The sequence below is a fragment of the Prionailurus bengalensis genome, chromosome D3, assembly GCF_016509475.1.
Source record: "Prionailurus bengalensis isolate Pbe53 chromosome D3, Fcat_Pben_1.1_paternal_pri, whole genome shotgun sequence".
Lineage (NCBI taxonomy): Eukaryota > Metazoa > Chordata > Mammalia > Carnivora > Felidae > Prionailurus > Prionailurus bengalensis.
In genome coordinates, this window is record NC_057356.1 from 15,987,785 (window position 1) to 16,014,411 (window position 26,627).

The following is a 26,627-nucleotide window of genomic DNA, read 5'->3' on the forward strand; positions in this document are numbered from 1 at the left end:
TGTTGTCCATATGTGTAAAAATTTCACTGAACTGCACTGTAAGATTAGTATACTTCATGCACTTTACAGTATGTCTTTTATTTTTTAAACATATTAAATATATATATATATATATTTATTTATGTATGTATGTATGTTTGGGAGAGTACAGCAGGGGAGGGGCAGAAAGAGGGGGACAGAGGATCCAAATCGGGCTCTGTGCCGACAGGCTGACAGCAGTGAGCTCAATGTGGGGGCTTGAACTCACAAACCATGAGGTCGTGACCTAAGCCAAAGTCAGATGCTCAACTGACCAAGCTACCCAGGTGCCCTTACAGTGTGTATTTTGTAACTAAATGAAGGGGGGAAACCATACACTGACCAGACTTAGCATCCTATTTATAGCAGATAAAGAGGAAAGAAAAAGTTCCATTACAAGGCAATAAAATATGAAAAGAAAGAAAGAAAGAAAGAAAGAACGAAAGAACAAAAGAAAGAAAGAAAGAAAGAAAGAAAGAAAGAAAGAAAGAAAGAAAGAAAGAAAGAAAGAAAATAGGTATGTGGGGGGTGGGGTGGGGTTGGTTTCCAGAAATTCACAGATGTGAATACTACAAATGGAGACAAGTTCACTGAGAACTAAGAAGGTAATAAAGTGATGACAGTACCAAATAAAGGAAGTGGAACCTTGAATAAGGATAACATCTTATCTTCTGAAAGGGGCTTATTTCAGTCTTTTTTTATAATCGAAAACAGACCTAGCTTCTGCTGACCCTACCCCATCACATAATCTAAGCATGATACTTATCTGCTCGCAGAATTTACTTCTCTACATATACATGATATCTCCCAAAAAGCCCTAGATCTTTATTTTGCCTATTGGGAACTTAAAATTTCTAGGTCCACAGCACGTGCTGGTCTTCCCTCTCCATAGCTGCAGCAGGCTGGAGGAGCCATTGCAGATGCTACCTGCCTCCAGCGTCTGGACAGGGTCTGGCTGGGACCAGCTTTGGAACCTTCTACATTGGGGTGGGAGGGGGAGCCGCCCTAGGACTTACAGTGCAGCGACTGAAACCGATTAGCGGTTCTGCAGTGAGAATTATTTCCACCACTCCAACTATCCTTCCCCAAACATGAAGAATGGTTTTGAATTTTAAAAACTGGCAAGAACCCAAGAAACTGGAGTTATCTGGTGCTCAGAAACTCCCAATCAGTTTGACCACATTAACTGCTTCAAGATGAAAGTTTGTAACAAACATCAGTCACGGATATTGTAAGAGATACCCCCTCTCCCTTGTCCGTTTTAGTCTCGTGTTATTTTAATCATCTTTAGTTTTAATACTCACAGTACAGCTGTTACGAAGGGCGTCAAATTTGCGCTGGATTTCATCTCTATGTGCCTAAAAGGTAAGAAGTCGATTATAAATTTTTCACAGCAGAGGGTACAATTCTACATGCTATGGGCCAAATGAAGAAAAGAGCAATTTACCGAGAAAGCCAAGAATGTTGTTGCAGCTGCCCAAACATCTGGTTTTCAAAGAACTAATTAATCAAGTCATGTCAAACATGAGAAGTTAAAGTTACAGGAATATATGATGCTGGGTTAGTAACAACGACTATTTAGACCACACAGGCACACCCTGTATACATACACTTAATGTTTATATGAATGCCTAGGGGCTTTGGAAGAAAAGGAAAAAAAAAAATGAAAGGATGAAGTTTTTACTCTCTTTCCTTTGTTTACTCCCCATTCTTAACCTTTCCCTCCTCCTTCCAGCTGACCCCTCGCTAGGCTACTCCCTGAGAGACACACACATGCATGCAAACACACACACACACACACACACACACACACACACACACACACACCAGCCAGGACAAGCTAGGGATTTTTCTTCTTGTTAATCAAAAGCTGCTGAGATTCACAAATCCCACATTGACCTTGAGGTAAATAGAAAGGCTTTCTCCAAGGCAGAGCTGCTCTCAAACAGCAGCATTTGTTCAGTTGACCTTCAAGGACTTGGTGAGCGTACATGCTATTCCATCCACTGTGGCACGACACAGTATATGTGGAGGTACCTTCCTTCAGTGGGGGAGGATGGAAAGTTAACAAGTGCATGATCACAAACAGTGACAAAGGCTCTGAAAGAAACAGGGTGCAGGAAAAAAGAATAAGGGGGATAGAAAGGAACTTACTTAGATGGGGTAGTCAAGGAGGGCTTCTCTGAAGAGGTGCCACTTTAACTGACACCTGTAGGATAATGGGGAGCCAGCCAGGCAAAGGACAGGAAAAGGCAGAGGGCACAAATCTTGAAGCGAGAAAATGTTTGGGGCATTTGATGAACAAAAAAAGGCCTGAATGGCTTTTTCAAACTTCAAGCTGCGACCCAATAGCGAGTATGACAAGTGCGTTGCTTTTCTGTTTTGGTTTATCCAATGAAATGGAATAAAAAAGAATAGACAACACTGGGATGTGCCCTTGGATAGTGAAGCACTGTCACAGAAAACTTCTGTTTCCAATACCATAATTCATTAAATTTAAGATGCTATCAACTGTAAGACATGGCAATTTTATGTACCATTAAGAAAAAAAAAAAGGTGTTGTTGAATAAGCTATGACATGTTTATGTCCATGTGACTAGAGAGTCATATATCAGCTATGACTAAGCTGCATCCTGATTTTACATACTTTGGAATCAACGAAAGAATATATATATGCTCCCTTGTATTAGATTGTAGGGTAAATGTATTCTCGGTGGGTAGGGGTCAAACAATTTTTGGCTAAAGCACAGCAAGAGAAGGAAAATGTGGCCCAAGATTATGGTAGAGAGGCAGGCAGGGACCAAGTCACTTGAAGGCCCAGAAAGGAGTTTGGGTTTCATTCAAAATACCATTAATCAGAAGCCAATGGAGATTTTAAAAAGTAGAGGGAAATGATCTGCTTGTCACTTTGTGGATGCTGTAGGAAGAACAGATAGAAATAGGAAACAGCACGGAAATAGAAATAGAAAGCAGCACGGAAACCAGAGGAGGCTGTTGCTGTGATTCAAGAAGGAGATGATGGTGGTCTGGAGTAGGATGGCGGCCAAGGCACAGAGAAGTGGATGGAAGTGAGTTCTCTTTTGGAAGCATAGGAAATGAGACTCGCTGCAGACATTGGAAAAGGAAGGGTCAAAGACACCCTGAAAGATCTTTGACTTGAAAGACAGGGTATCATTTGCTTAGCTATGAAACCTCAAAGAAGAATCTAATTTGGGACAAAGGCAAAAGTGGCCTTTCTCTTAAAAAAAATTAGTCTCCACCAGAAGGTCTATAAAAGAACTAAGTCAAAAATTTTAGAGGTGTGGGGCACCTGAGTGGTTCAGTCAGTTAAGCATCGGACTTCAGCTCAGGTCATGATCTCGCGTTCATGGGTTTGCCTTGTCAGGCTCTGTGCTGACAGCTCGGAGCCTGGAGCCTGCTTCGGATTCTGTGTCTCCCTCTCTCTCTGCCCATCCCCAGCTTGCACTCTCTCTCTCTGTCTCTTTTAGAGCTTTGATGTATTCTCTAGTATGTCTACTTGCCATAAATTAATATTATAAATTTATAACAGCAGATAAACCATAAACCCACAGATGCAAAAAGTTCCAAGAACCCCAAGCACAAGAAACATGAAGAAAATTAAGCTACATCACCTCACTATCAAACGGCGTAAAATCAGTAATAAAGAGAAAAAGCTTAAAGCCAGTCACAGCAAAACACAAGTTACATACAGAGAAACGGAAGTAAAGCAAGTTAGAAGTCAGTAGAACATCTTTAAAGCACTGAAAGGAAAAACAAACAAAAAACTCTTAAAATGTGTCAATCTAAATTATATACCCAGCAAAAATATCCTTCAAAAATGAAGGTGAAATTAAAGACTTCTTCAGATACAGAAAAGCTGAAGGAATTTGCCACCTTCACTGTAAGAAATGGTAAAGGAAGTCCTTCAGGCAAAAGGAAAATGAAAACCAGAAATATAAATCTATACAAAAGATTGAAGAGCACTTGGAAAATGTTTTGTTTTTAGGTTGTACAGACTCACAGATTCATAAAAAGTTATCATTTGGAATCAACTCTCCAGGGCTACCTGGGTGGCTCAGTTGGTTAAGCATCAGACTTGAGCTCAGGTCATGATCTCATGGTTCGTGGGCTCAAGCCCCACATTGGGCTCTGTGCTGACAGCTCGGAGCCTGGAGCCTGCTTCGGATTCTGTGTCTCTCTCTCTCTCTCTGCCCCTCCTCCACTCACGCTCTGTCTCTCTGTGTCTCTCAAAAATGAATAAACATTAAAAAAAAAAAAAAGAATCAACTCTCCACATAATTAGCCCACATTTTTATGGAAAACTTATCAGACTATTTTTTTTCCCAAAAATCAATCTGCTTCAGGCCCAACAATCATACAAGAGAGTTACTGATTTAATGGGGCATGAATACCATTTATCCAAAGTGGGAACATGGTTCTACCACTGAAATCTCATCTGCTGTAAGCAGCAGCCTGGCCCCCAAAGACCATCCAACTCCCTCAAGTACACTTACTAATCATCAAGGACAAAAGGCATGGATTCTCCCTAGGAAGAATAAGGCCCTACGTTAACAAACCTAAGAGCATGAATGAGCAAATTTTTTTCTTTAAAGGACCAGGCAGTAAATATTTTTGGCTTTGAGAGGCATTCAGTCTCTCTCACAACTACTCAACTCTGATCTCATAGCAGAAAAACAGCCATACACAATGTGAAAACAAGTGGGTATTCCAATAAAACTTTATTTACATAAAAGAGGAAGCATACTGAATTTGGCCCATTGGCTGTTGCCTGCCAACCCCTGATTTAAATGACTATTTGGTGTGAAATCTCTCAAAGACAGAAACGGGAAGCTGACAGTAGAGTGAACTCCTTCAAAATGAACTTCTTCAAAGCCTAAGCAGTGACCATGAAAAAACTCACTGGCCTTGACTTAAGAAGAGAGGCCCTATTCAACTTTTTTTATTAATAGATTTTCCAAATAACACTACTCCTTTAAAAATGTGTTTAACTTCCCCCAATGTAGTCTGATATTTCAATCACTAATACTGTTTCATTTCCATTAAAATCTACCATTATGAGGCCTCTGGATCATTCTGACATATCAAATGGCAATCCTCTTTGAGGATCATTATGACTTGATTTATTATTGACTGTGAAATATAAACACAAAATGTAGAACTGATCCTATTATGACTGCTGGAGATTCTATAAGCACTTAACAATTATTGAACTGATCTGAGCAAGAAAATGTCAAGAAACATGTTTTATGTTTCTTTGAAATAAGTTGTAAAGCAAGCACACAACAAAAGTTCACACAATACTCTATATAAAGATAAGAAAATATGTAAGACAATCTTTAGATTCTCTCAATGAAATATTTGAGTGTTAATTGGATATCAGGTGCTACGGGGAATAAATATTTACACTCTTCAAAGGACCCTGAAGAGCTTTTGTTTATGTGGGTTATATTTATCTATATTTATCACTTAAGAAATTAAAATGGAGATTTTTTTTCAAACATTTATTCTTTCTTTTAAAATAGCATTGCTTTTGCACCACCAATGCAAATGTTAACAAACTGAAAAATGCCAAATGACATCTTAGTATTATTATGAAAATAATATGAACTTGGGGAACCCCAAGGGATCCTCTGACCCCACTTTGAGAACTGCTGACCTAAGGGTTGGGGGGCAATCAGGACGAATGCACAGGCTACAGCCTAAAGACTAGAGATGCACTCTTTTTTTAGGAGTACTTAGGTCTTCACTGATTTAAAGAAAGTTACAAGAGGAAGAAAAAAAGAGAATTTAATGCAGACTTGATGAGAGAAAAATTCCATGCAGAACTGGAGAAAGGAAACTAGTGTTTAGATGTCTGACCATCTTCTGGGGCCCATGGTCAGGATTCTAGAACACTCAGGCTTCCACACATGCCCCCAATTCTGTATCTTGCTTATCATGCCAGTGGCTTGCTTAATTAAATACAAGGATTGATATTTATGTAAAACAAATGAGAGTATGCAGACTCATGGTTTTAACAAACCAAAGAGGATGACATTGGGATCCCATGATCACGCTATGCTGGATCACTCCTTTCATTAGTGCCTCTAGCTTTGGAGTCTTGATTATGCAGCATTAGTCATTTAACCAAATCAGTAAAAGAACGTGAGGACAGGGACACGAAGCGTGCGTCGTGGAGTCAATGCTGATGTACACGGGGCCTACACCACGCCTTTCCCTGCATCCATATTCAGAATGGCACATCACATCACGCATCTGTCTGCTCTAAAGTGTGCAAGAAACATGTCAAGGAACATCAAAGTCTCTTCCTCAGATGAAGGGATGGGGTCTGAAATATCAAGTCGAGGTGGAAAATTCTCTCTTCCACCAAGAAGCATTGAAGCACCTTAAAAGCATGGCTTTTTGTTTAAATATGACTCTCCTGTTGGCCTCCACCTTGATTCATTCTCAGCTTTTGATGGCCAGTGAATCTCCAAGCAAACTCAATTGACAGGATGGCTAAAGTTGGAGCGGGTAGCAAGAAAACACAAAGGAGACCGACAGTCGCTTCCCAGTGGGCCCCAAAGCACTTCTGCAGTGGAGGGAGTCAACGGTACTGTGTTGCATCTAATCTGCTCCAGGGGCAGAAGCCAGAGTAACGGCTCCCTACCCTGGCCAGGAGATGGCTGCCTCTTAAAATTAAGCAACAATAGCCCATTTGACTATTCTCTTTTATTGGTAAAACAGCCTGCTATGAAGTTCGCAAATCTCCTAGACCATTTTAGGTCCAGCTGATTTAATTTGACTGATGCTTATGTGGGGGGCCTGAACTTGGGCCTGAACAATGAGACCGAGTCAGGGTACTGCATCTATGGCCATTTTCTCTTTCTTTCGGAAAATACATTCTTCAGAACAAATTCAACAAAGCCATTCAGGCAACAGCTGCATGGGGTCCATCACCACGTCCATGGGACATAATCGAAGGGAGGGGCAGGGGGAAGACCCATGGCCTCAAAACTGGACTGAGGCAAGTTGATATGGGGTTTGGGTTCCTGCACAATAGGCTACAAACAGCTGTAAGGTATTTTTCCCTGCCATCACTTTGAAAAAAAGCCCTATTTTCCAAGGCATCTTCATCTGCAAGGGTGGTAGAGCCCTAGTTTCTAGACTTAGGGAGGTTTGTTTCTTTATTTTTTTCATAAGATGCTCGGAGGCAGTGATCTCATCTGACTAAATTAAGTCGTGACTTGCTGCTGTGAAGGCTTCCAGCAGCCATTAGACACAGCACATTCCAACCAGCAGCAAGACAGGATTTAAAGACTAATTTCCCCACAGATAAACAGCAGTGACACATGCTCTATTTTATACCCTCCTCCTTCTGAATGGGCAGGATAAGATGCCACCACCCTCCCTCCCAATCCCAACAGAGCAGTGAGATAAATGTGTCCTTCTCCTCCGCTCCAAAGTAAAAGGATTTGAGGACTTACAGGCCAATCCCCTGGGGAGAAAAGGCTAACGACACAGCACTAGGCACATAGTGAGGATTCATTAAGTATGGATTAGATTACTGGTGTCTCCTCTTTCTTTCAGAGCGTGGGTGGTTCACACAGGGGGACAATATTAATATACAATGCATTCAATATAACCGTGGTAAGATTTTAGGTGCCTCCTTTAGCAGCTAAGAAATGCTATCTGGCTGTCTCCCTCCTCATCTACCCAGTTCCAGAAAGCACATAAGTCTTCTTGGCACACAGTCTTTTATATTCATTTCATTCCTACCTCCATATTTTTCTTATATAGACTTATTTTCTCTATGCCTTTTCTTTCTTATTTTATCTTGTTATACTGTTTTATATCTTCCCAAACTGCTCTGAATCCATTTTGAAACAAGGCAGAGTATAAATAAAAAGATATCGTGACTGTTTTTTTCGCCAAACCAAGTACTGAGGACACACGGCATATCACACAATGAGTGTTCTCATGGGGACAATAGAAATTAAGGTTGCAATCAATATCTGAACTTGGTGAAAGTCCTGGAAAATCTGGGACGCACACGTACTTCCTATGCAGGAGTTAATCCGTATCCCCAGGATCCTGGAATCCCCCGTGTCCTAGACGGGTCTATAAGGAGCCTGGCACTGTCAGATCACGTTTCCAATTTGGTTCAGATAATGGGCTCCCCAAAGCCAACAACAGAAGGTAACTTCTAAGGATGAGATCGGTTTTTAAAAAGAAAAAGAAGTACACACATTACTTTCAAACAGGGTAAATCATAAGCAACAAATGTGCATGGCCATCTGTAGAAGTAACCCCACTCTAAGAGACGCTGAGATGTTCGCTGATGGAAATGGGGACAGCATCCAAGATGAATCAGAGTGAATAAGGTACCCACCGAGCTACCTTATTTTAGAAAACACTAAAACCCAATCAGCTGAATTGTGCCCTGCCCACGGAAGAGGGTACCCTGACCAGCAGGCATGACTGTGCCTGTCCACTTGGCAAGTACACTATGTTACTACCACCGATGTACTTGCTTGGCTGATACTAGCCATTAAACGCCTTCGGCTTTCTGTGCCGAGTCCAGGTCCACCAAGCGGCCCTTCCAGGAGAAATGAGGTTTTTGAGAAGACTTCTCTGAAAGGGGAAAAAACGTGAAGATTAGCCACCCGGAGTATCCCAGGCAGCTCGGTGGTTCTTTTTTCCACTGGAAGTTGATACGCTGGCCTTTTATATGTAAGATTCTTGTCAGTTTTATCAGCCTGGGTCGGCCCCCATGAGAAGGATCAACTGTGGGAAATTGACCCAAAACGTCCTATTTTTAGACTTCCAGAAAGAACTAAGGTCTAAATCCAACGTCACCCTCCCTTCTCCTCAAGTTCTACTTCCTAAGCACACTCTTCAGTTGAATAAACTAGTGTCTCAACAATGAGCAGAGAGGCCAGGTCCCTCTTAGAGAAAGACTCTCATTCAGAAGAATCTTTTCCATCCAGAACATACGAGATGCGTACATAAGACTTGAAGCAGAATGTACAGCTTTAAAAAAAAAAAAAAAAGGAACACAAATGAGGCTAACCGATACAAAAATAGAAATGTGGTAGAAAGACTACAATAAGGTAGAAGATTTTTTTTTTTTTTTAACGATTATTGAAACCTAAGTAGAAGATCCAGGAAAATGGACTTCGGCTCAAACTAAAATTTTAAATACAATGATGATTATTTTAAAAAGAGGGAAGACATATAAATAGAAGAGGAACTTCTCAAGATACTAAGAAAAGGTCAGATGTTAACCAATTGATGCAGTATACCAATTCTCATGAGGGAGGAGCTTACGTAAGCCCGCTTTCTGCTCATTACGTATCTCTAAGGGATTGCTTTTTCTCTCTTGGGATTTCTATGAGGGAGCAGGTCTCCTCAGCGCCATGCTCGTGCTGGCTGAGGCCTGGAGGAGCCTGAAGGTGCCTGTCCCCAGGCCTACCGTGAGCGCCTGGATCTCTTCTTCTGCCTCCGCCGTCGTCTCCTCCAGCTCGGTCTTGGCCTGGCGAAGCTGGCTCTCCAGGGCCGCCCGGGCCGCCTGCAGGGCCGTCAGCTGGGACTCGCGCTCTTGCAGGGAGAGTTGCAGCTCTGTGAGCTGACGCTTCAGCTCCAGTTTCTGCTCCTCGTGCTCTAGACTGACCTGAGAGGGGCGGAGAGAGAGACACACACACTCACGGTCAGTTGACCCTAACTACGGAGAACGCAACCGACTAGTCAAGCTAACTGACTGACTCTAACTAGCTGAGACGCAACTGGCCGTTCAACCTACATCTTGGTTGATTGATGTGGTCATGGATTCAAATTCTCAGCACTCAACTGAGAGGGAGAAAATGCCGTAAAATGGACCTGACTTCAGGAGTCTCAAAAATGACCAGAAGTAAGAACGTGTAAGAGAATGTCTATACGAAGCATCCCTTACTTCCAAATATTCAAAGGCTTGGGGAGGCTTCAGAAGAAAAAGCACACGGCAAGAGTCTCAAATGAAAATATGACAAATACTCTAATTAGAAAAGCATTTAAGGGGTGCTTGGGTGGCTCAGTCAGTTGAGCACCCAACTTCTAATTTTGGCTCAGGTCATGATCCCAGGGTTGTGGGACAGAGCCCTGCGTCAGGCTCCACGCTGAGCATGGAGCCTGCTTGAGATTCTTCCTCCCTCCCAATCTCTCTCTCTCTCTCTCTCTCTCTCTCTCTCTCTCTCATTCTCTCTCTCCCCGCCCCCCCCAGCCCCTCTTCCCCACTCATGCTCTAAAATTTTAAAAAAATAATACAAAAAAAGCATTTAAAAGTAAATGGCTATAAATAAGACCATATTGGTAACAAGGACACCTTTACAATTGGGATAAAAATGAAACAACCAGAATTGAATTCTGTTTATTTTAAATATTCCTGCTCTGATTTGTTCGCATTAGGTAACCCACATTAGGTCACATTGTGAGCTAATCATTCTTTCCTCCAACTGCCCATCTATCCTTCTATCGACTCAATGTTTCATTCATTCAAGAAGAGTTTACTCAGCAACTTCCACATAAAAAGGAATATGAAGAGGAAAGACAGTTTCTTCCTCTGAGTTGGAGGAGAAATGAAAACCAACCATTACCATATATGTGGTCAAGTGTAACGGTCAGAATATGTAGGGATGTCGTGGGCACACAGTGGAGAATAAAGAAGGTAACTCTGAGTGTACTTACTGAAGAATTTACAGGAGCCAAATGAGCAAACAGGAAAGAAAATTCCAAGCAGAGGAACCAAGACATCCAAAGGCTGTCCCACAAAGATGTGGGAGACCATGGCCTAATCTACTGACCTAACAAACACTGACAAGGTTGTCCTAGGGACCAGACCCTGTGTCAGACTTTGGGGACGTCAAGCAAATAAGAGGTGTCTGCTGCCCTCAGAAAGTTCACTGTCTAACTGGTTCTTCCAAGAGGTACACAACGTGACGATCTAGACAAAGAAGGCCAAGGGGACGCAAAGGAGATGCTCTATCCAGAGAAGGGTCCCTGGAAGAGGTGACACCCAAGTCCCTTAAGGATGAAGAGAAGACTTATAAAAGATTAAGCCTACAGAGCCAACAAGATTTTGTGGTGCATTTGAGGTGGGCAAGAGACACAGGACAGAGGGGAGTCGACAGTGACACCTGAGCTTCTGGGCAGGTGCTCTGCGCAGTGAGACCACTGCTACGCCAGAGAACACCAGGGAACACGAGAAGAGCCAGTCTGAGGAGAAAGGTAAGAAATTTGGTGTTGATGTGATGAACTTGGGCAGCGAGGGAGACATCCAGGTGGAGGTGTCTAACTAACCTCTACTGGGACAGTGGGTCAGAGACTCACGAGAAAGGTGTGGGCTGGCGATCTAGATCTGGGAGCCCTTAGTCAGTCAGTCAGTGGCAGCTAAAGCCAAGGCTGCGCTCTCCCACTTGTGAAGATGGCGGCGACCTGATGGCAGTGAACTCGGGGCTCACCCGCAAGGTGCCAGGCACTCCTTTAGCTCATCGCATCCCGTGACAACCCAGAGAGGGAGGCACTGCTTACTATCACCTCCACTTGACACACGAGCACGCTGTGGCGCTGACACACTAAGTGGCTGAGCAAATGTCACATAGCTCAGCAATGGCGGGGCTGGCTTCGAACCCAGAAGTCCGCCTCAAGAGTCTGCTACTTGCTGTTTGTCTTATTAACATGCCAGCAGTCAGAGCAGGCGGCGACTCCACCGGCGGGCTGAAACATTCCCCCGAGACCACTTGGCAGAACCAAGGGAGGCAGGTGACAGCGAGTCATGTGGAGGTGGGTGAGCAGGACGCCATGCAAAGACAGGAGGAGTCCCCCCCCCCCACCAGGGCCCTGCACCTTCGCCACCCCACACATTTCGCTAGGGAAGACCTCACACTGCACACACAGGGTCGGGGAGGCCCAGGGCCCTCTAAGTTGGATTAAACTGGAGGCTGAGAGGCCTCTGCCCCCAAACTCAGTAGCAGCAGGCAGCACAGGGAAGGTGGACCAGCCTTGTTATGTTTAAAGCTAAGCTCCAGAACTCGCAGGGGGTGTGACACTGAGCCTCCTATAAACGTTCTAGGTTGCCCCCACCTTCCTTGGGGGAGCTAGCTGGATCGAGTCAAAAGGAAAAAAAAAAAAAAAAAAGCAGATTCAAGGGAAAAGAAAAAAGCAACTCGTTTTTCCTGGGGCATTTTAATTGCCCAGATGAGCGACAGAGGCAGGACAGGTGCCGCAGTAAGAGAGACATTTGTGGAAAGGGAAGGCAAGACAGCCAGTGTTCCCACGCTCAAAGAAATCGGAGTTATTTACACTCACACTCTTAAGGCTGACACCACAGGGAAATGTTGTTAAACTTACTGAACAGTAAAAATATAGCCTGGATAATAAAACTTAAACCACCATCCAAGGCTTCCGGACAACCCAGAACCACCATTCTGGAAGTGTAAGAATCACCTGGAGACTGCTAAAAATGCAAATCCCAGCTCCCCCTGTCCCCCCACATCCTATTTCATTCAAAAAAAGCTAAGAGACCCAGGAATCTGCATTTCAAAAGACACACCAGATGATCCTAAAGGACCCATGTACACCTGGACCACCCTTGAAAAACACGAGACAATGCATTTTTTTTGCCTGTCCTTTGGGGGACTGGCCTCATTTTCACACTGCAGTACAAAAAAAAACCCATGAGTATTCCCCAAGGTTAGTCCTCAGACCTCTGTCTGCTTAACAGCCTTTTCCTTAAGAGAGACCATCTGCTCCTTGAAGAATTCCATCACAACTACCCGAGACCTACGAGGCTCCGAGAACTGTGTCTCCTCTCCCAGCTGGGATGTCCTACTCCGAACGACCCCTCTCCTGCACTCCTCTGTCCAACCAGCCAACCCTGCCTACGAGCTGACAGCCCCCAAGATCAGAGATGGGGTCTGTCTTATCACCACTGCTGGCACATAGCAAGGCATTTAACAAATACACAGTGAGTACTGTTCCACGTGTAACTTCACAGCCTCAATCACCCTCAACGCGTCTACAACCAAATGTGTTGTATTTTCCTCCCCAAAACTTGGCTACGTTTCCCAGCTTCCTTATATCTCTGAAGTGAACCACCTTCCATCAAACCTAAGATTTAGATTTGTCTTTTCATCTTCCGCTGTCACTAGGAGACCGCTCCACTGCCATGAAGCCACCCTACGTACCCGAGTGCTAAACTCCCAAGCGTGGACTCAGTCAAGTACGTGACCCTCGTGACCCTTGCTAAATCAGGATGAGGGAGGAATCACTCTGCCCTCCCGGCTCCAGTCTGAAAAACACACCCATTTACATCATCCTCATGTGACCCTAGGGGGGAGATCCATTATCATGGCCATCTGACAGATGAGAGACCTGAAGCGCAGAGAGAACTAGGCTACCCAAGGTTACAAAACTCGCAAGTGCAAGTGGGACTCTAACCCAGATCGGGGACGCATGACACCTCTCGTGTATATACTGACTGACTGATGCTTGACACCTGGCTGGGTTTGGAGCCCCACCCCCCAGCGAATCCTCCTGGGGGAGGGCCCCTCGCTCTCACCTCCCTCAGCCTCGTCTCCAGCTCCAGCAGCCGGTTCTTGTCGCTGTGGTCTTGGTGGCTGATTTTCTCCAGCTGCTCCTCCAGCTTTCGGTTCTGGGCCTCCAGTTTCCCTGCCTGTGTCTCCAGGTAGAACTTCTGCTGCCTGAGTTCTGAAATCATCTCTTCCTGGGCCTTCCTGGTGGGGGTGGTGGGAGGAGCCAAGCAAAATCACAGTCTTGTTAGAGGTGAGCACGTTCCCTCAGAAGGGGCACACAGAAACAGTGGCACGTCTCTGTAAGTGGGCATGGATGGTCACTGCCAGGTTAGCTTGGTCTGGACTCAGCCTCGTGTGCATGAGCCCAGTTTGGGGGGCTGGGGCCCATTCGGTCCTCACTGTTCAGAGGCCCTCATCTATTGGCTACAGGAAGGTCCCAGGGGATGCAAGGGACCCTAACATTTCCCTCCTATGGTAGACTTTTTTTTTTTTGAGTCTGTCTAGGAGCAGAAAGGGGCCGCTTTAGAGTACAAGACTGCCCCAAAACTCATGAAGGCAGGCCCTGGGGAAGAAAGGGCGATGAGGAGAAGGAAGGTACTCCTTCCGCTTGTCCACAGGCCTTGCTCACCTCCCCACCAGACTGCTCACAAGTATCAGAAACTGGAATGACTTAAAGACCAAAAAGCGGCCTACTAAGCTGGTTTAGGTGAAAATGGGAATGTTTTATATCTCTCAAGAGACGTATCTAAGGGGGGAACAAAATCCCAGAGATGCTAATTCTTTGGGGGAGAAGATTAAAATCAAAGTTCTCCTAGAACACAGGGAATCCTTACAAACCTCATGCCCCCGGGCCTGACTTACCAGCGGGACGGATGGCCCAACCAGGCTAATCATGGGAGGCAAGTCTGGGGAACAAAGACCACAGCTTTCCAAAAGCCACCTATTAATAGCCCTCATTAGAGAGAGCAAAGCACTCTGTAATCTGATGGCAATTTGAAGTATTTAAGAAAACCCAGCTCCAAAGAAAGGGCATGGCAGAATGACATGTAAAAGAAGGCAAAGTTACACAAGTATAACCAGGTCTGGGACAAACTACAGAAGTAATTAAATCTGCTCTGGCTTCATCAGACAGAAGAATGAAGTTTATGCCCCAAGAGAGAAGACCAATGTGTAATCATGCACGCAGGTAGCATGTGAATACTTACATGTTCCTCTGGGTAAAAAGACTGCTGTTTGCTGCAAGTTTATTGGCTTCTGAGAGTTCCACAATCCTCTGTTCCAGGGATCTGATCTTGGAATCCATAGCATTGATCATCTGAAACACAGGGCGGCCTTTGAAACCTCACACACAGACAGTTCTACCAGAATGAGATTAACTCAGGCCGTGGGGCCGGGTAAAAGGCTCCTCTGAAATGTAGGCGATCTGACCAGAGGTAACAAGGGAGGTGACTGGACTGTACCCTGAGGGTCACAGGTCTTACTGCCCAGACAATGGCACTCAGTTTTCTCCAACAGAGATGACACATCCCCACACTACCTAAGCCGCCTGCATTAAAACCACATAGAAGGACCAACTTAGGAACCCGTCATTCTGTGAAGAAGCAGGCCTCATTAAACCCTGTGTCATCTGCATGGGCCCTGGGCCTGCCAGAGCCTCTAACTTGAACCTGCAAACTCATGTTTCTCATCGCCCATGGGGCTGTCGTTTTCTAAGCGATCCCTCCATACCCGGCCACCGTTGCCTAGATGCTCTACATCAAAGTTTTGCCAACTTAATAAATCATAAGAATCAGGGAGGAGGAGGGGAAGGTGCTGGTTAAAAATACAACTTCCCAGGACCCTCCCTTAGAGACTCTGATGTGACAAGTCCCTGTGGGGTCTGAGGTCGCAGGTGGATTAACAAGCACCACAGGTGAACCTGAGGAGTGGAAGGTTTCTAAAACCCATGTCTACATGGGTTAGGAAGGAAAGGAGCAAATGCGCGTAGGAAGGAGGCACTTAAGGATGGCCTAGGGCCACTGGGCGGTTTGTCAGGTGGCCTTGTGAAGGACAACGCTAATCATAGACCAGCGTGAGTCCTTCAAGAAGAGTATGAAAGGCAAAATTGGCCACCCTGAGCCACCACCCCTACTGCTTTTAGGAGAGGAAGGAGCTGCAGAGAACCTTCTGTGGGCAAAGAACTCCACAGGATTAAGCAGGAAGAATAATTCATCAGCTGAAACGGACTCCCCTTGCGTGTGTGTGATTCCAGGCATGTTTCAAAAACCCTCCTTTGAAAACTGGCTTTGTGATTCCTTATACCTACCGCCTTCTGCTCACTGAGAATTTTGCCCTTCTCGTGGGCCTCCTCTTCATGTCTCTGCATCAGATTCTCCAGAGTCTCTTTATCGGCCAGGTCTTTCTTTATCTGGTTGTCCAACACCTATGAGAAACAAAAGAAATCAGTGTCCTGAGTAGCAAAGTTGAACAGGGTAGACTAACCAGGGGCACTCGGGAAAAGAAAGAGGAGGAATGAAGAGGCCAAGAAAGTTCTGGGGCAAAGAGGGAGACTGGGAGTTTGCTTATGAGCTGGGATGAGGGTAAGAAGTCAGATATGACCATCCAATGGCAAGTAATAGCAGACTTGAGCTAAGAACTTATTTTAAAATCAGCAGCCAGGGGTGCCTGGGTGGCTCAGTCAGTTGACAGCCCGACTTTGGCTCAGGCCATGATCTCACGCTTCGTGGGTTCGAGCCCCGCATGGGACTCTGTGCTGACAGCTCAGAGCCTGGAACCTGCTTTGGATTCTGTGTCTCCCTCTCTCTCTGCCCCTCCCCTGCTTGTGCTCTGTCTCTCTCTCAAAAATAAATAAACATTACCAAAAAAATAAATAAAATCAGCAGCCAAAAAGACTCAAAAGAGGTATATCCTCAGTGGAAGGAGACTCCAAAATGAGAGAAAAAAGCTCTCTCCCCAGAGTTTACAATCTGCAGATATTACCTCAGGACAACTCTATCGTAGTCAATGCACCAGTTTTCAGAACACTGCCTGCTCTTAATCTGTGCAGATTTAATCTAGATATCTCCAAGGCTGTGTACGGAAGGACACAAAGCTGAAAGCCGAGGGCGCCCATGTGACCAAGGCTGATGTTCAGAAAGAGACGCAGACAGGAGGATTCTGCCCACCGATAAAGTAGGTGGAGAGTCAATAGTTTGAAAAGACAACATAAAAGAGAGAGAGGAAAAAAAAAGCCTCTTTCCTCCGTTCTTTCCTCTGATCCAGCTGGGAGTTGGTGGGGGGGGAAGGCACTGGAAAGAGAAACCTTTTCTCAGGGGAAGAGGAATCATGTGTTCTCAGGGCCGAGAACGCCACTGCAAGCACCTACTGTTCCCAAGAGGAAAAAATAAAACAGTAATGGTGTCACCATCTACCAGCTTGATCTAATGTTCCGTGAGGCACACACAGCCCGACCAGTTGCCAAAACAAGTGAGAAAGAAAGAAAAAGGAAGACGACGTCACATAACTTGCCTGAGCCTTTGACCACTGCCCTGTATTTCTCAACACAGAGAATCCACTCTGCCTTTTCTGAATGACACCATCTGCTTCTGATATTGGGAAGAAGCTGAAAGAATTGGGGTCACAGAGGGGATTGAAATCGGCCTTTCCCACAATGTCTATTGTGAAGGGACCTTCGTAGCTCATGGGATGTCGTCCCTAAAAAGAGCCAGTCAGCAGGGAGGGGGTGCGCATGATACAGAAAGGAAAGAACAGATTTCAAAGAGGGCTTTAAACTAGAACCGACTGATGAAAAAAATAGAATGAGAGTTTGTGGAGAAGAACAAAAGGTGGAGGACAGGTCAAGGGAGGAGGGGAGCAGCTCAACAGGATAAGTGGCCCGTTCTCTAGGATGGCGGGGTGTGATTCTAAAATTACGAACAAGAAAAGGACAGAATCTAGGGTATGATCAGAATTATGACTAAAATGGCCTTAGAGAGGCTGGAAACAGGAAGCACAAAGCAGAGCAGGCTAAAAAGAAATGGTTTCATAAAGATTCCCAGTAGGGAAGACAGAAGAAAACAAGTCTTTCCATAACATTCCCCAGGATCCATCAAACAAAGTTCTTCCCATCTAGAAGGCTGTGGAGACCACACAGTATCTGGACCAGGTATGCTCCTGGTTATCAGGTGCTAAAGCAACGAAGCACATTTGGAGGATGACTCTGCTCAGAATAAAACCTCAACTCTGCACCGTGATGGATACCAATGAGAGGTATAGAGGAACAGGCCTCGATCAAGAACTCACGCACCTCGGCTCTGATGGGGTTAAACTGGCAGAAGGAACAAGAGGAAAGATGCATGGGGGGGGAAGCAAGGAACTTGAAATAGGAGAACCACTGTAGACATTTATAGCAATTTAAGACAGAACATGGCTTTTGGACAGGAAGGTCAATATACTCACCCAAATTACAGAATTAATTTTTTTTACGTGTATTTATTTGAGAGGGCGAGAACGTGTGCATGTGCAGGCCGGGGTGGGACAGAGAGAGTTGAGAGAAAGAGAGAGAGAGAGAATCTCAAGCAGACTCCACATTTAGCACAGAGCCTGATGTGGGGCTCGAACCCACAAGCCGTGAGATCATGACCTAAGCCAATATCAAGAGTCAGACACTTAACCGACTGAGCCACCCAGGCGGCCCCAGAATGAATTTTAAGAATGGTTATTGGGGCGCCTGGGTGGCGCAGTCGGTTAAGCATCCGACTTCAGCCAGGTCACAATCTCGCGGTCTGTGAGTTTGAGCCCTGCGTCGGGCTCTGGGCTGATGGCTCAGAGCCTGGAGCCTGTTTCCGATTCTGTGTCTCCCTCTCTCTCTGCCCCTCCCCTGTTCATGCTCTGTCTCTCTCTGTCCCAAAAATAAATAAACGTTAAAAAAAAAAAAATTAAAAAAAAAAAAAAAAAAGAATGGTTATTTTCATCGTGCACAGGTGCTAGTGGACTACATTCTCACAATTTTCTGGAAGTTGGTTTATTCCAAAGGTAAAAGTTGGGAAGCCTGTAAGAACGCAAACCAAAAGGACTGGTATATAAAGTTTAAAATACACTGAGTAGGGGGTCATACTACAACACATTGAGGTTACCTCTGGGTTAATTTTCTGTATTAAAAAAAATTTTTTTTAATGTTTGTTTATTTTTGAGACAGAGAGAGACACAGCATGAGCAGAGGAGGGGCAGATAGAGGGGGAGACACAGAATCCGAAGCAGGCTCCAAGCTCCGACTGTCAGCACAGAGCCTGACGCAAGGCTCAAACTCACAGACCACGAGTTCATGACCTGAGCCGAAGTCGGATGCTTAACCGACTAAGCTACCCAGGCACCCCTCTGTATTTTTTTTTTTTTAATTAAAAATAACCAGGGCGCCTGGGTGGCGCAGTCGGTTAAGCATCCGACTTCAGCCAGGTCACGATCTCGCGGTCTGTGAGTTCGAGCCCCGCGTCGGGCTCTGGGCTGATGGCTCAGAGCCTGGAGCCTGTTTCCGATTCTGTGTCTCCCTCTCTCTCTGCCCCTCCCCTGTTCATGCTCTGTCTCTCTCTGTCCCAAAAATAAATAAATGTTGAAAAAAAAAATTAAAAAAAAAAAATAACCAAAAGTAACACCAGGGGTAAAAAAAAAAAACAAAACAAAAACAAAAAAAGGGGGGGGGGGCAGGGGGATGACCAGGGTGGTGATGATGCTGATACTGCGTGGGCATGTACATGTTTGGTTCTCCAAAAAAGGAACAGAAAAGACCAACCGAATCAATAACAGGATCATCAAAAAATTAAAAGCCTCCTTTAATTGTCTGATTTGGAAGCAGAAGAGGCAATATTTGAGATGTAATGACCAATGTCTGATTCTCAGGAACACAAAAACTGAGTTAAAGACTTTGTCCAAAAATATAATGAAAATGTGATGTGCTTTTAAAAGGAAACAGATAAGCTTGCGTTTTTTCTGATCACTGAATTAATAATAATAATTGAATTGAAATAATAATTTCAATAATTGAAATAATAACTGAATTTAACAGCTCTTCTATGGAAAATGATTTAAAATACTAGATAAAATACAGAAAACATTTTCCCCAAAGTTGGCAAGAGAGTAAGAAACTAGATACTAAAATCCTAAGTGAAAGCAGAAACCTGGAGAGTTAAGAAGGACACAAGCTGTTTTTAACTTGAGGCATTTGCTGAACCAAATAAACTTGAGCTTCATTTTTAATAGCTTCAAAGAGTAAGAAGATAGAGAAATCTGAGCCCAGAACCACTCCCAAAGGGGGCACACATCTGCATTCAAAGTCTCAAAGAATTCTCATTAATAATTTTCGAAGGAAAATGAGCAGCTGACCAAGCACACAAGAAGACAGGCACCATGAGAAACAACGAAGAAAAACAGTGGAGCAGAAACAGACCTTCAGACAGAACAGATATTAGAATTCTCAGATAAAGAACATAAAAAAACTATGCTAATGTGTTTAAAGAAACAGAAGACAAGCTTTAAAATGAATGTAGGGAATAGAAAATTATTGTCTTAAATAATCTAGTAAACTTGCAAAAGAGCTAAATAAAATGTTTAGAAACCAAAAATACAGTAACTGAAATTTAAAACTCACTGGTAGGTTTAACAGCAGATTTGACAGGTAAGAATTAGTAAACTAGAAAATCAGCCAGAACTTACCCACAATGTGCACCAAAAGAGAAAGAAATGGAAAATATGAAAAAAGTTAGAGGTGATGCCTACTCAAATTCTCAAAAAGGAAGAAGGAAGGAGAAGAGACAATATGGGAGATATAGTGACCAATGATTTTCCAGAATTGATAAAAGATAGGGGCACCTGGGTGGCTCAGTCAGTTAAGCATCCAACTTCGGCTCGGGTCATGATCTCACGGTTCATGTGTTCAAGCCCTGGGTCCGGCTCTGTGCTGACAGCTCAACACCTGGAGCCTGCTTCAGATTCTGTGTCTCCCTGTCTCTTTCTGTCCCTCCGCCACTTGCACTCGGCCTCTGTCTCTCTCTCAAAACTAAACATTAAAAAAATTTTGTTAAATTTAAAAGATACCAATATATTTAAAAGTCCTGTTTATCTCAAGCAAGATAAATAATAAATCTGCATTTAGATGCATCACACTAAAAACTTTAGAAAACAAAAGACAGAGCAAAATTTTAAAACCAGCCAAAGAAAAAAGATCAACACTTTCAAAGCAAGCAACAGTTAGACTGACAGCTGACTTCTCATTAGCAATAACAGAAGCCAAAAGTCGATGGAATGTTATTTTCAAAGGATGTTCTAAGAAATCACTGCCAACGCAGAATTCTGTCCCCAGTCAAAACACCTTTCAAGAATGAGGATGATACAAAGATTCTTTCAGACACACAGAACAGAGAACTTGTCACCAGCAGGTCTTCACTCAAGAAAGTCATCTGGGATATACTTTAAACAAAAGGAAAAGGATCAGGTCTGAGATGCAGGAAGGAAATTAAAAGCAAAGAATGGTGAGTCTGTGGCTAAATCTAAATTATCATGGACCAAATGACAGTGGAGTGAAAATATGTTAAAGACAGAACTGAGACTAATAACAAAATTTTTTTAAAAATTGTTTTTGAACATTGCATATCAAGACCCCCACATGGGTAACACCCCGAAACCACCCACCATGGCCTGAGGACAGCATTCACCCCAAACAGTCCTCTAGTCTAGCAAGAAGTGACCCAAAGTGCCCAGGAAGCTATGTCGTGCCATAGGAAGAATGCTGGGGGAGATCAGAAAGTGTCTTTACTTTAATTTTTTCTTCATAGTGCTGTTCTTTCTGTTTCAGGTGCACCTCTAGGTGCTGGGCTGAGACCTGGGCCTCGCGGTGCTTCTCCTCCAGCTCCTGGACACAAAAGAACAGGCGGTCAGGTGTGCAAAGGGGAAGACATAGCTCATGTGTGTAGACATTCACAGGAAACATGACTCTGGCACCGGTACCACAAGCAACAGGCACGTGTTCCTTCGTCACTAGCCCTAAGGCTCTTGGGAAGGAAACCACCACCCATCCTTGGCTCTGGGTTTTCCAGGTCCAAGTAATCACACACATAGACACATAGCTGGTGGGCTGGGATCAGAACTCTGTCAGTGTGACAGGTCAGACAAACAAAGGCAGCTCTTCACCTGTGCACAGAGAAATGACAGTCACAAGGCAACATTTGAGAGTTTAGTGCAGCACAAAGCCCCTGACCACTGTCTTGAGCCTCAGGCCATTTTCACTGTCCCTTAAATGAGAAAAGTATCTTTAATTTCTTTTAACTTCCAAATTGCGTTTTTATGAGAAAAAATATTTTATATTTTCCTGATTATCAACGTGACTGCTCAAGAGCCCTAGCTGTGAAGAAAACTAATGTTACAGTTCAAACACTTGGAAGTTGGAATGATTTTTTTTCTTTTTTTTAACTGGTGTGTGGAGAATGTGACTGTCTGGGGACATTCACATCATATCAGGTTTATAGGATACAGAGCTAATGGAAACAGTAGAACATAAAATACACTGATAATAATGACGTAAATATGTATGCATATATATTAAAGACGGGAAGAGAATTTGGAGGAATATAAATAGTTTGGATTCCATGTTCCCTTCATTCTAAGATTTCTGCTTTTAAACAAAATTGTAATTCATTTGAAAATTATACCAATTCACTTGCTAATGTATCATAAACTGATTCTTACAAAAGGTGGCATTCAATCCACTGAAACACTCTGTAAACTGCAGATATCTGCATCTACATTAATTCTTGTGAATCTGGACCCATTAGTTAATTACTAATATCAAAAGTTATCACTCCAAGTTTTCATCTCTTCACATTGTTTTGAAATTTTTCCTTGAAGTGGAAGTAATTATGAGCATTCTGAAGAATGAGGAAATTATACAGGATGTGCCCATAAAATGGGGAAAAAATACTTTCAGATTCACATGCACATAAAATGTTACTGATTAAGCTTTTGAAATTCTAAAGTCTACAGCACTGACTTTGCTTCGGGGGCCAGTAAAGTGTTCAATTTTAAGAGCAGGTGCGCAAGATCTATTGCAATGCAACAGATGTGATCTTGAGAAGTTGAATGTAAACAGGATCTTAATTAATAAAAACATACTTTAAGGGCTTTATGTGCACTAAAGGATCTCCTGCAATGACTTCTTCCATTTAAGCAAAAGATTTTGCTGTCATGAGAACCCCAATTACCTGTTGTGAAAAGTCTTATCAGAATAGCAAATATTTTAAAGCAATTGACATTTGGGGATCTGTTTCCAAGCACCATCATTATATAACAGTATTAAGGACCTCCTTTGCCCATGTCCTGGATATTTCACAGCCTGTCAGCACATGGTTCTTGAGCAACAGGCACTTTCCGATAAATGAAGGCACAACCACAAAGGTGCTTGGGCAGGTGGCAAGATACCCTTGAACAAAGAAATCTGTTTTGCTCTTTCTTTATGTTAGGAATCACTTGATAATCATCTTTTCTTAGTTTCAGTCCTCCTAAGACAGCACAGGAACGGAAAGCAGAATCTAAAAATAGGTCAAATGCTCAGATACCTGAACCTGAGAACTTTTAACACCCAGTTTCTGATCTATGTATGGATGGGAGTTTACAACACAGAATCCAAAAGTCCAGAGAAGTCTATGCTCCTACATTTTAATTGCAAGTGAATCTTTGGAAAAGTAGATATCCTAAATCTGATTTCTTGGTGGTTTGGCATTTTTTGTTGTTGTTGTCATTTTTTTAAAATGTTAACTTTGCTTATATGTATAAGATCAGACTCTTTGGTCCTGCTATGCAAACGCTGTTGTTCACTGCTACATTTCCAGCTCCTAGAACAGTGCTTGGCACATAGTAGAAGCTCATTAAATATTTGTTGAATGAATGAATGAACACATCGCCATTAAACAGAGAAACACTTTGCAACCACAAGAGACTTAACCACTTTGTTTGCACCAAGCAAGGGATAGAGTGGTGGGATCTTGGTGGGATCTAATTTTACTCACGATAAAATTCACACACTTGACAATCGCCAAGAGAAACTCTGATGAGGGAACAAGAGAACAGAAAGGGCAGACTAACGGTCACATTTGCCTCTGTGTGCAGACGTATATACGAAGACTGTGTGTGAAAGCAAAACAATTTAACCAATCTCTCTTTCACCTGTTTGCTCAAGAGCATCCGTATCTTCGTGCATATATGCAAACATAGACAGGCAAAGTTTTGAAGGGCTTCGGGGGTAGTTTTGGTATTAAGGGCAGGCCTGTAAGTTGGCCATTCTTGAGTTCATTTGGCTGCAGGTGACTCAATTCCCAGAAGTGATGCAGAGATGACAGAGAGAGGTGCAGGGCCCTGCTCACCGCCTCGCCTCCTTATGGCAGAAAGGAACAGTCACCCACCCCAGAGGGTCCCCTAGGGGCAGGGGGAAGGGACCATGAACAGACTCCATGTCATCACTAAGACTCCCAAACAGGGCACACATTCCTGGCTTGGGGACTGAGATCCAAGGACAGTCCTTTCAAAAAGTTCACCTGCCTGGGACAAAACTTCAACACATCTGCAAGTACTCCCAGAGCCAGGCTTCCTTGATGAAGTTAATCTGGTCACCAGAGCCGAAAACAGAATCATGATGATTTACAAACCTAAAAAAAGACCTGCTACATCTAAGGAAATTAAGGAGGGGGGCGGGGAACAATCCTAATAACGGAATGTGGCAGAGAGAGTGAGTGGGTGAACACGGATCTATGACAAATACTACTCTGAGAAAAACAACCCTGCGTGACTAATTTCTTTCTTCTCCAAAAGCAAAAATCTGGGCTTTGGTCTTAAAGGTCTAAATCCCTGCTGTTTGTTTTTTTTTTTTTTTTAAGTTGGCCTCGCAAAGTTAACAGCCATACAAAACTCTGCTGATGGTGGTACGTAAATGCTCCCGTAAAAACGTTTAACGGAAATGACAGAGGATGCGCGTTCGTGTTTTTAAAATGTCAGGCAGTAGCAAACAGAGCAGAAAAGTAATAATTACGGATCTGTTACCGGTGCTGAAACGTCCGACATTTCGTTATTCGTGCTATCCTAGGAATGTGGCAGACACTGAAACCACTTCTCTCCATTCGCCTACTCGGAGATACCTCCCCTGTTGACGGCAGGCCGTTCTTCTTTTCACCCCCTTCCCTCTGCAACCTCTAACCTGTTGGTCTTTTAACTTTTCAGCTTTTGTTCCTGCTCACCAGAATTTTATCAGCCATCTGCTGGATCTGTTGGGATTTTGTCTGGATGTCATCCTTCAGTCTGTTTTCTCTACGCTCCATGGTCTCTAGCCTCTTTACCTTGTTCTCCAGAGAATGGCGGCGTTCCTGTAGATCATGAATCAATCAGAGAGTTTTAATGGAGTAACCGCTATGGGCATAGCGCCTGCACCGAGGGAGAGCGGCCTCGAGAAGCATACGCGCAAGGCAGGAAGAGAAGTCTCGGGCATCCGAAGCAACAGTGAGGAAAAATAAGATTTCTAGAATCCAAGTACTCGGTTGTGTGGGTTACAAGAGTGCATTCATTCATTCAAATATTTACCAAGCACCTACTATCTGCAAAGTATCACACTAGGCATCACGGAAAATACGGAGGCGAAGCCGACATAATTCCTGCCCTTGGAAAAGATAAGACAAACACAAAGAAACATAATATAGGTTAAGACGGGGAAGGGCCATACAGAAAATAGGTACAGAGTGCTGTGGGAGGCTGCAGGCAGGAGAGAGGCCTTTTCACCGAAAGCTGAAGGGAGAAGTCACAGAGATGTGAGCTTTGGAGGGCGGAGGGTGGGAGGTGAGGGTGGAAGGCCCTTCGGATGAAGGCAGATGCATTAGCAGAAATACGGAGGGGTAGGCAGCCAGTTTAGGCTGAGGCGAAGCCTCCCATGGCTCAGCATAAGATGCTTTAGGGGACAGAGTAGCAGAAAAGCTGAAAGGGGGCACTTGTGAGTCAAATGGTTCAGAGTCTCATGTACCAAGCTGAGGGGTGCACGCAGGGCATAGAGAAGCTCTAAAAGCTTTGGGATGGGGCAGGGGGTGCTGATGAGCCTTGTGTTGAGGCCCATGAGTCTTATATCATATGAGCCAGCTGGGGGGAAGGGAAGACGGGGAGCGGAGGGCCAAGAAATTACTTAGTGTGCTCATCTAAGGGAAAGAAGGCCTGGGCCACGAGAAGGCCCACAGAAATGGCAAGCAGGGGTGAAGGGGAGGTGCGGGGGGAGACAGCGTGGCTGGATTTATAGGACTGAGTGGCTCACCGAATGGCAGGGGGGCAAGGAGAAGTCACGATGTCAAAGTTTCAAGCCAGGGGGTGACCAGATAAATGACAGTGGCCCTGGCTGGCATGAGGAGATTAAGAAGGGAGCCCCACTCGTGGGGGAAGATACTGAGTTCATTCTAGAGTTGATGCACCAGCCGGCACCGAGGCAGGGAAAGCAGAGGGCCCAGCAACGGGGTGGGGGGATGGTTAAATCAACTCCGATCTGTTCTGTGGAACCATCACCGAGGAGGCGGCGGCGGCGGCGGGGAGGCGGAGTGAAGGGCAAGTGTTACTTTTTATTCTATATTCTTCAGTACTGTTCAAAATTTTTACAAGATGATACTCATGTGTTCCCTGTATAATTATTTCAAAGATTTCAACAACAACAACAACAACAACAAAGAATTCGAGGGAGAGAAGAGGCCCAAAATCTAGGCCTGGGGGCCATCGACACACGGGTAACAGGTGAAGCCTTGAAAAATAATGTTATTAACACCATGGGGAAGAGGCAAGGAAAAACAAGGGTGCAGAGGGAAGAAAACTCAGGATGGAATTACACTTCATCTACTGAACATAAATCCTCGCAGCATAGTGAGGTCCGAGGAAAACAGAAAGGCAAAGCTTTTAGCAGAACATCTTTCTACCTGAAGCTGCTGTGACCCATCTCTTTTTCCCTTTTGGGGAAAACATTGCCACTCCTCTCAAGCTTCAAAGGATTTGCAGAAGGGAAAG

At 44.1% G+C, this 26,627-nt stretch overlaps 1 protein-coding gene across 13 annotated transcripts in view; it reads right to left on the reverse strand.

Annotated features, from left to right (window-relative positions):
• CIT (citron rho-interacting serine/threonine kinase) overlaps positions 1-26,627 on the reverse strand; it is a 163,165-nt gene that overhangs the window by 49,306 nt on the left and 87,232 nt on the right. For 9 of the 13 annotated variants that reach the window (XM_043557730.1, XM_043557738.1, XM_043557734.1 and 6 more), the window contains 7 exons: positions 24,839-24,964; positions 21,373-21,468; positions 15,892-16,008; positions 14,792-14,901; positions 13,613-13,787; positions 9,494-9,691; positions 1,323-1,376 (listed from right to left, as the gene is read on the reverse strand). In XM_043557730.1, the coding sequence (XP_043413665.1) occupies positions 1,323-1,376; positions 9,494-9,691; positions 13,613-13,787; positions 14,792-14,901; positions 15,892-16,008; positions 21,373-21,468; positions 24,839-24,964 (876 nt within the window). The remainder of the gene's footprint in view (positions 1-1,322; positions 1,377-9,493; positions 9,692-13,612; positions 13,788-14,791; positions 14,902-15,891; positions 16,009-21,372; positions 21,469-24,838; positions 24,965-26,627) is intronic. The other 4 variants (XM_043557742.1, XM_043557741.1, XM_043557740.1 and 1 more) reach the window with 1 other exon arrangement.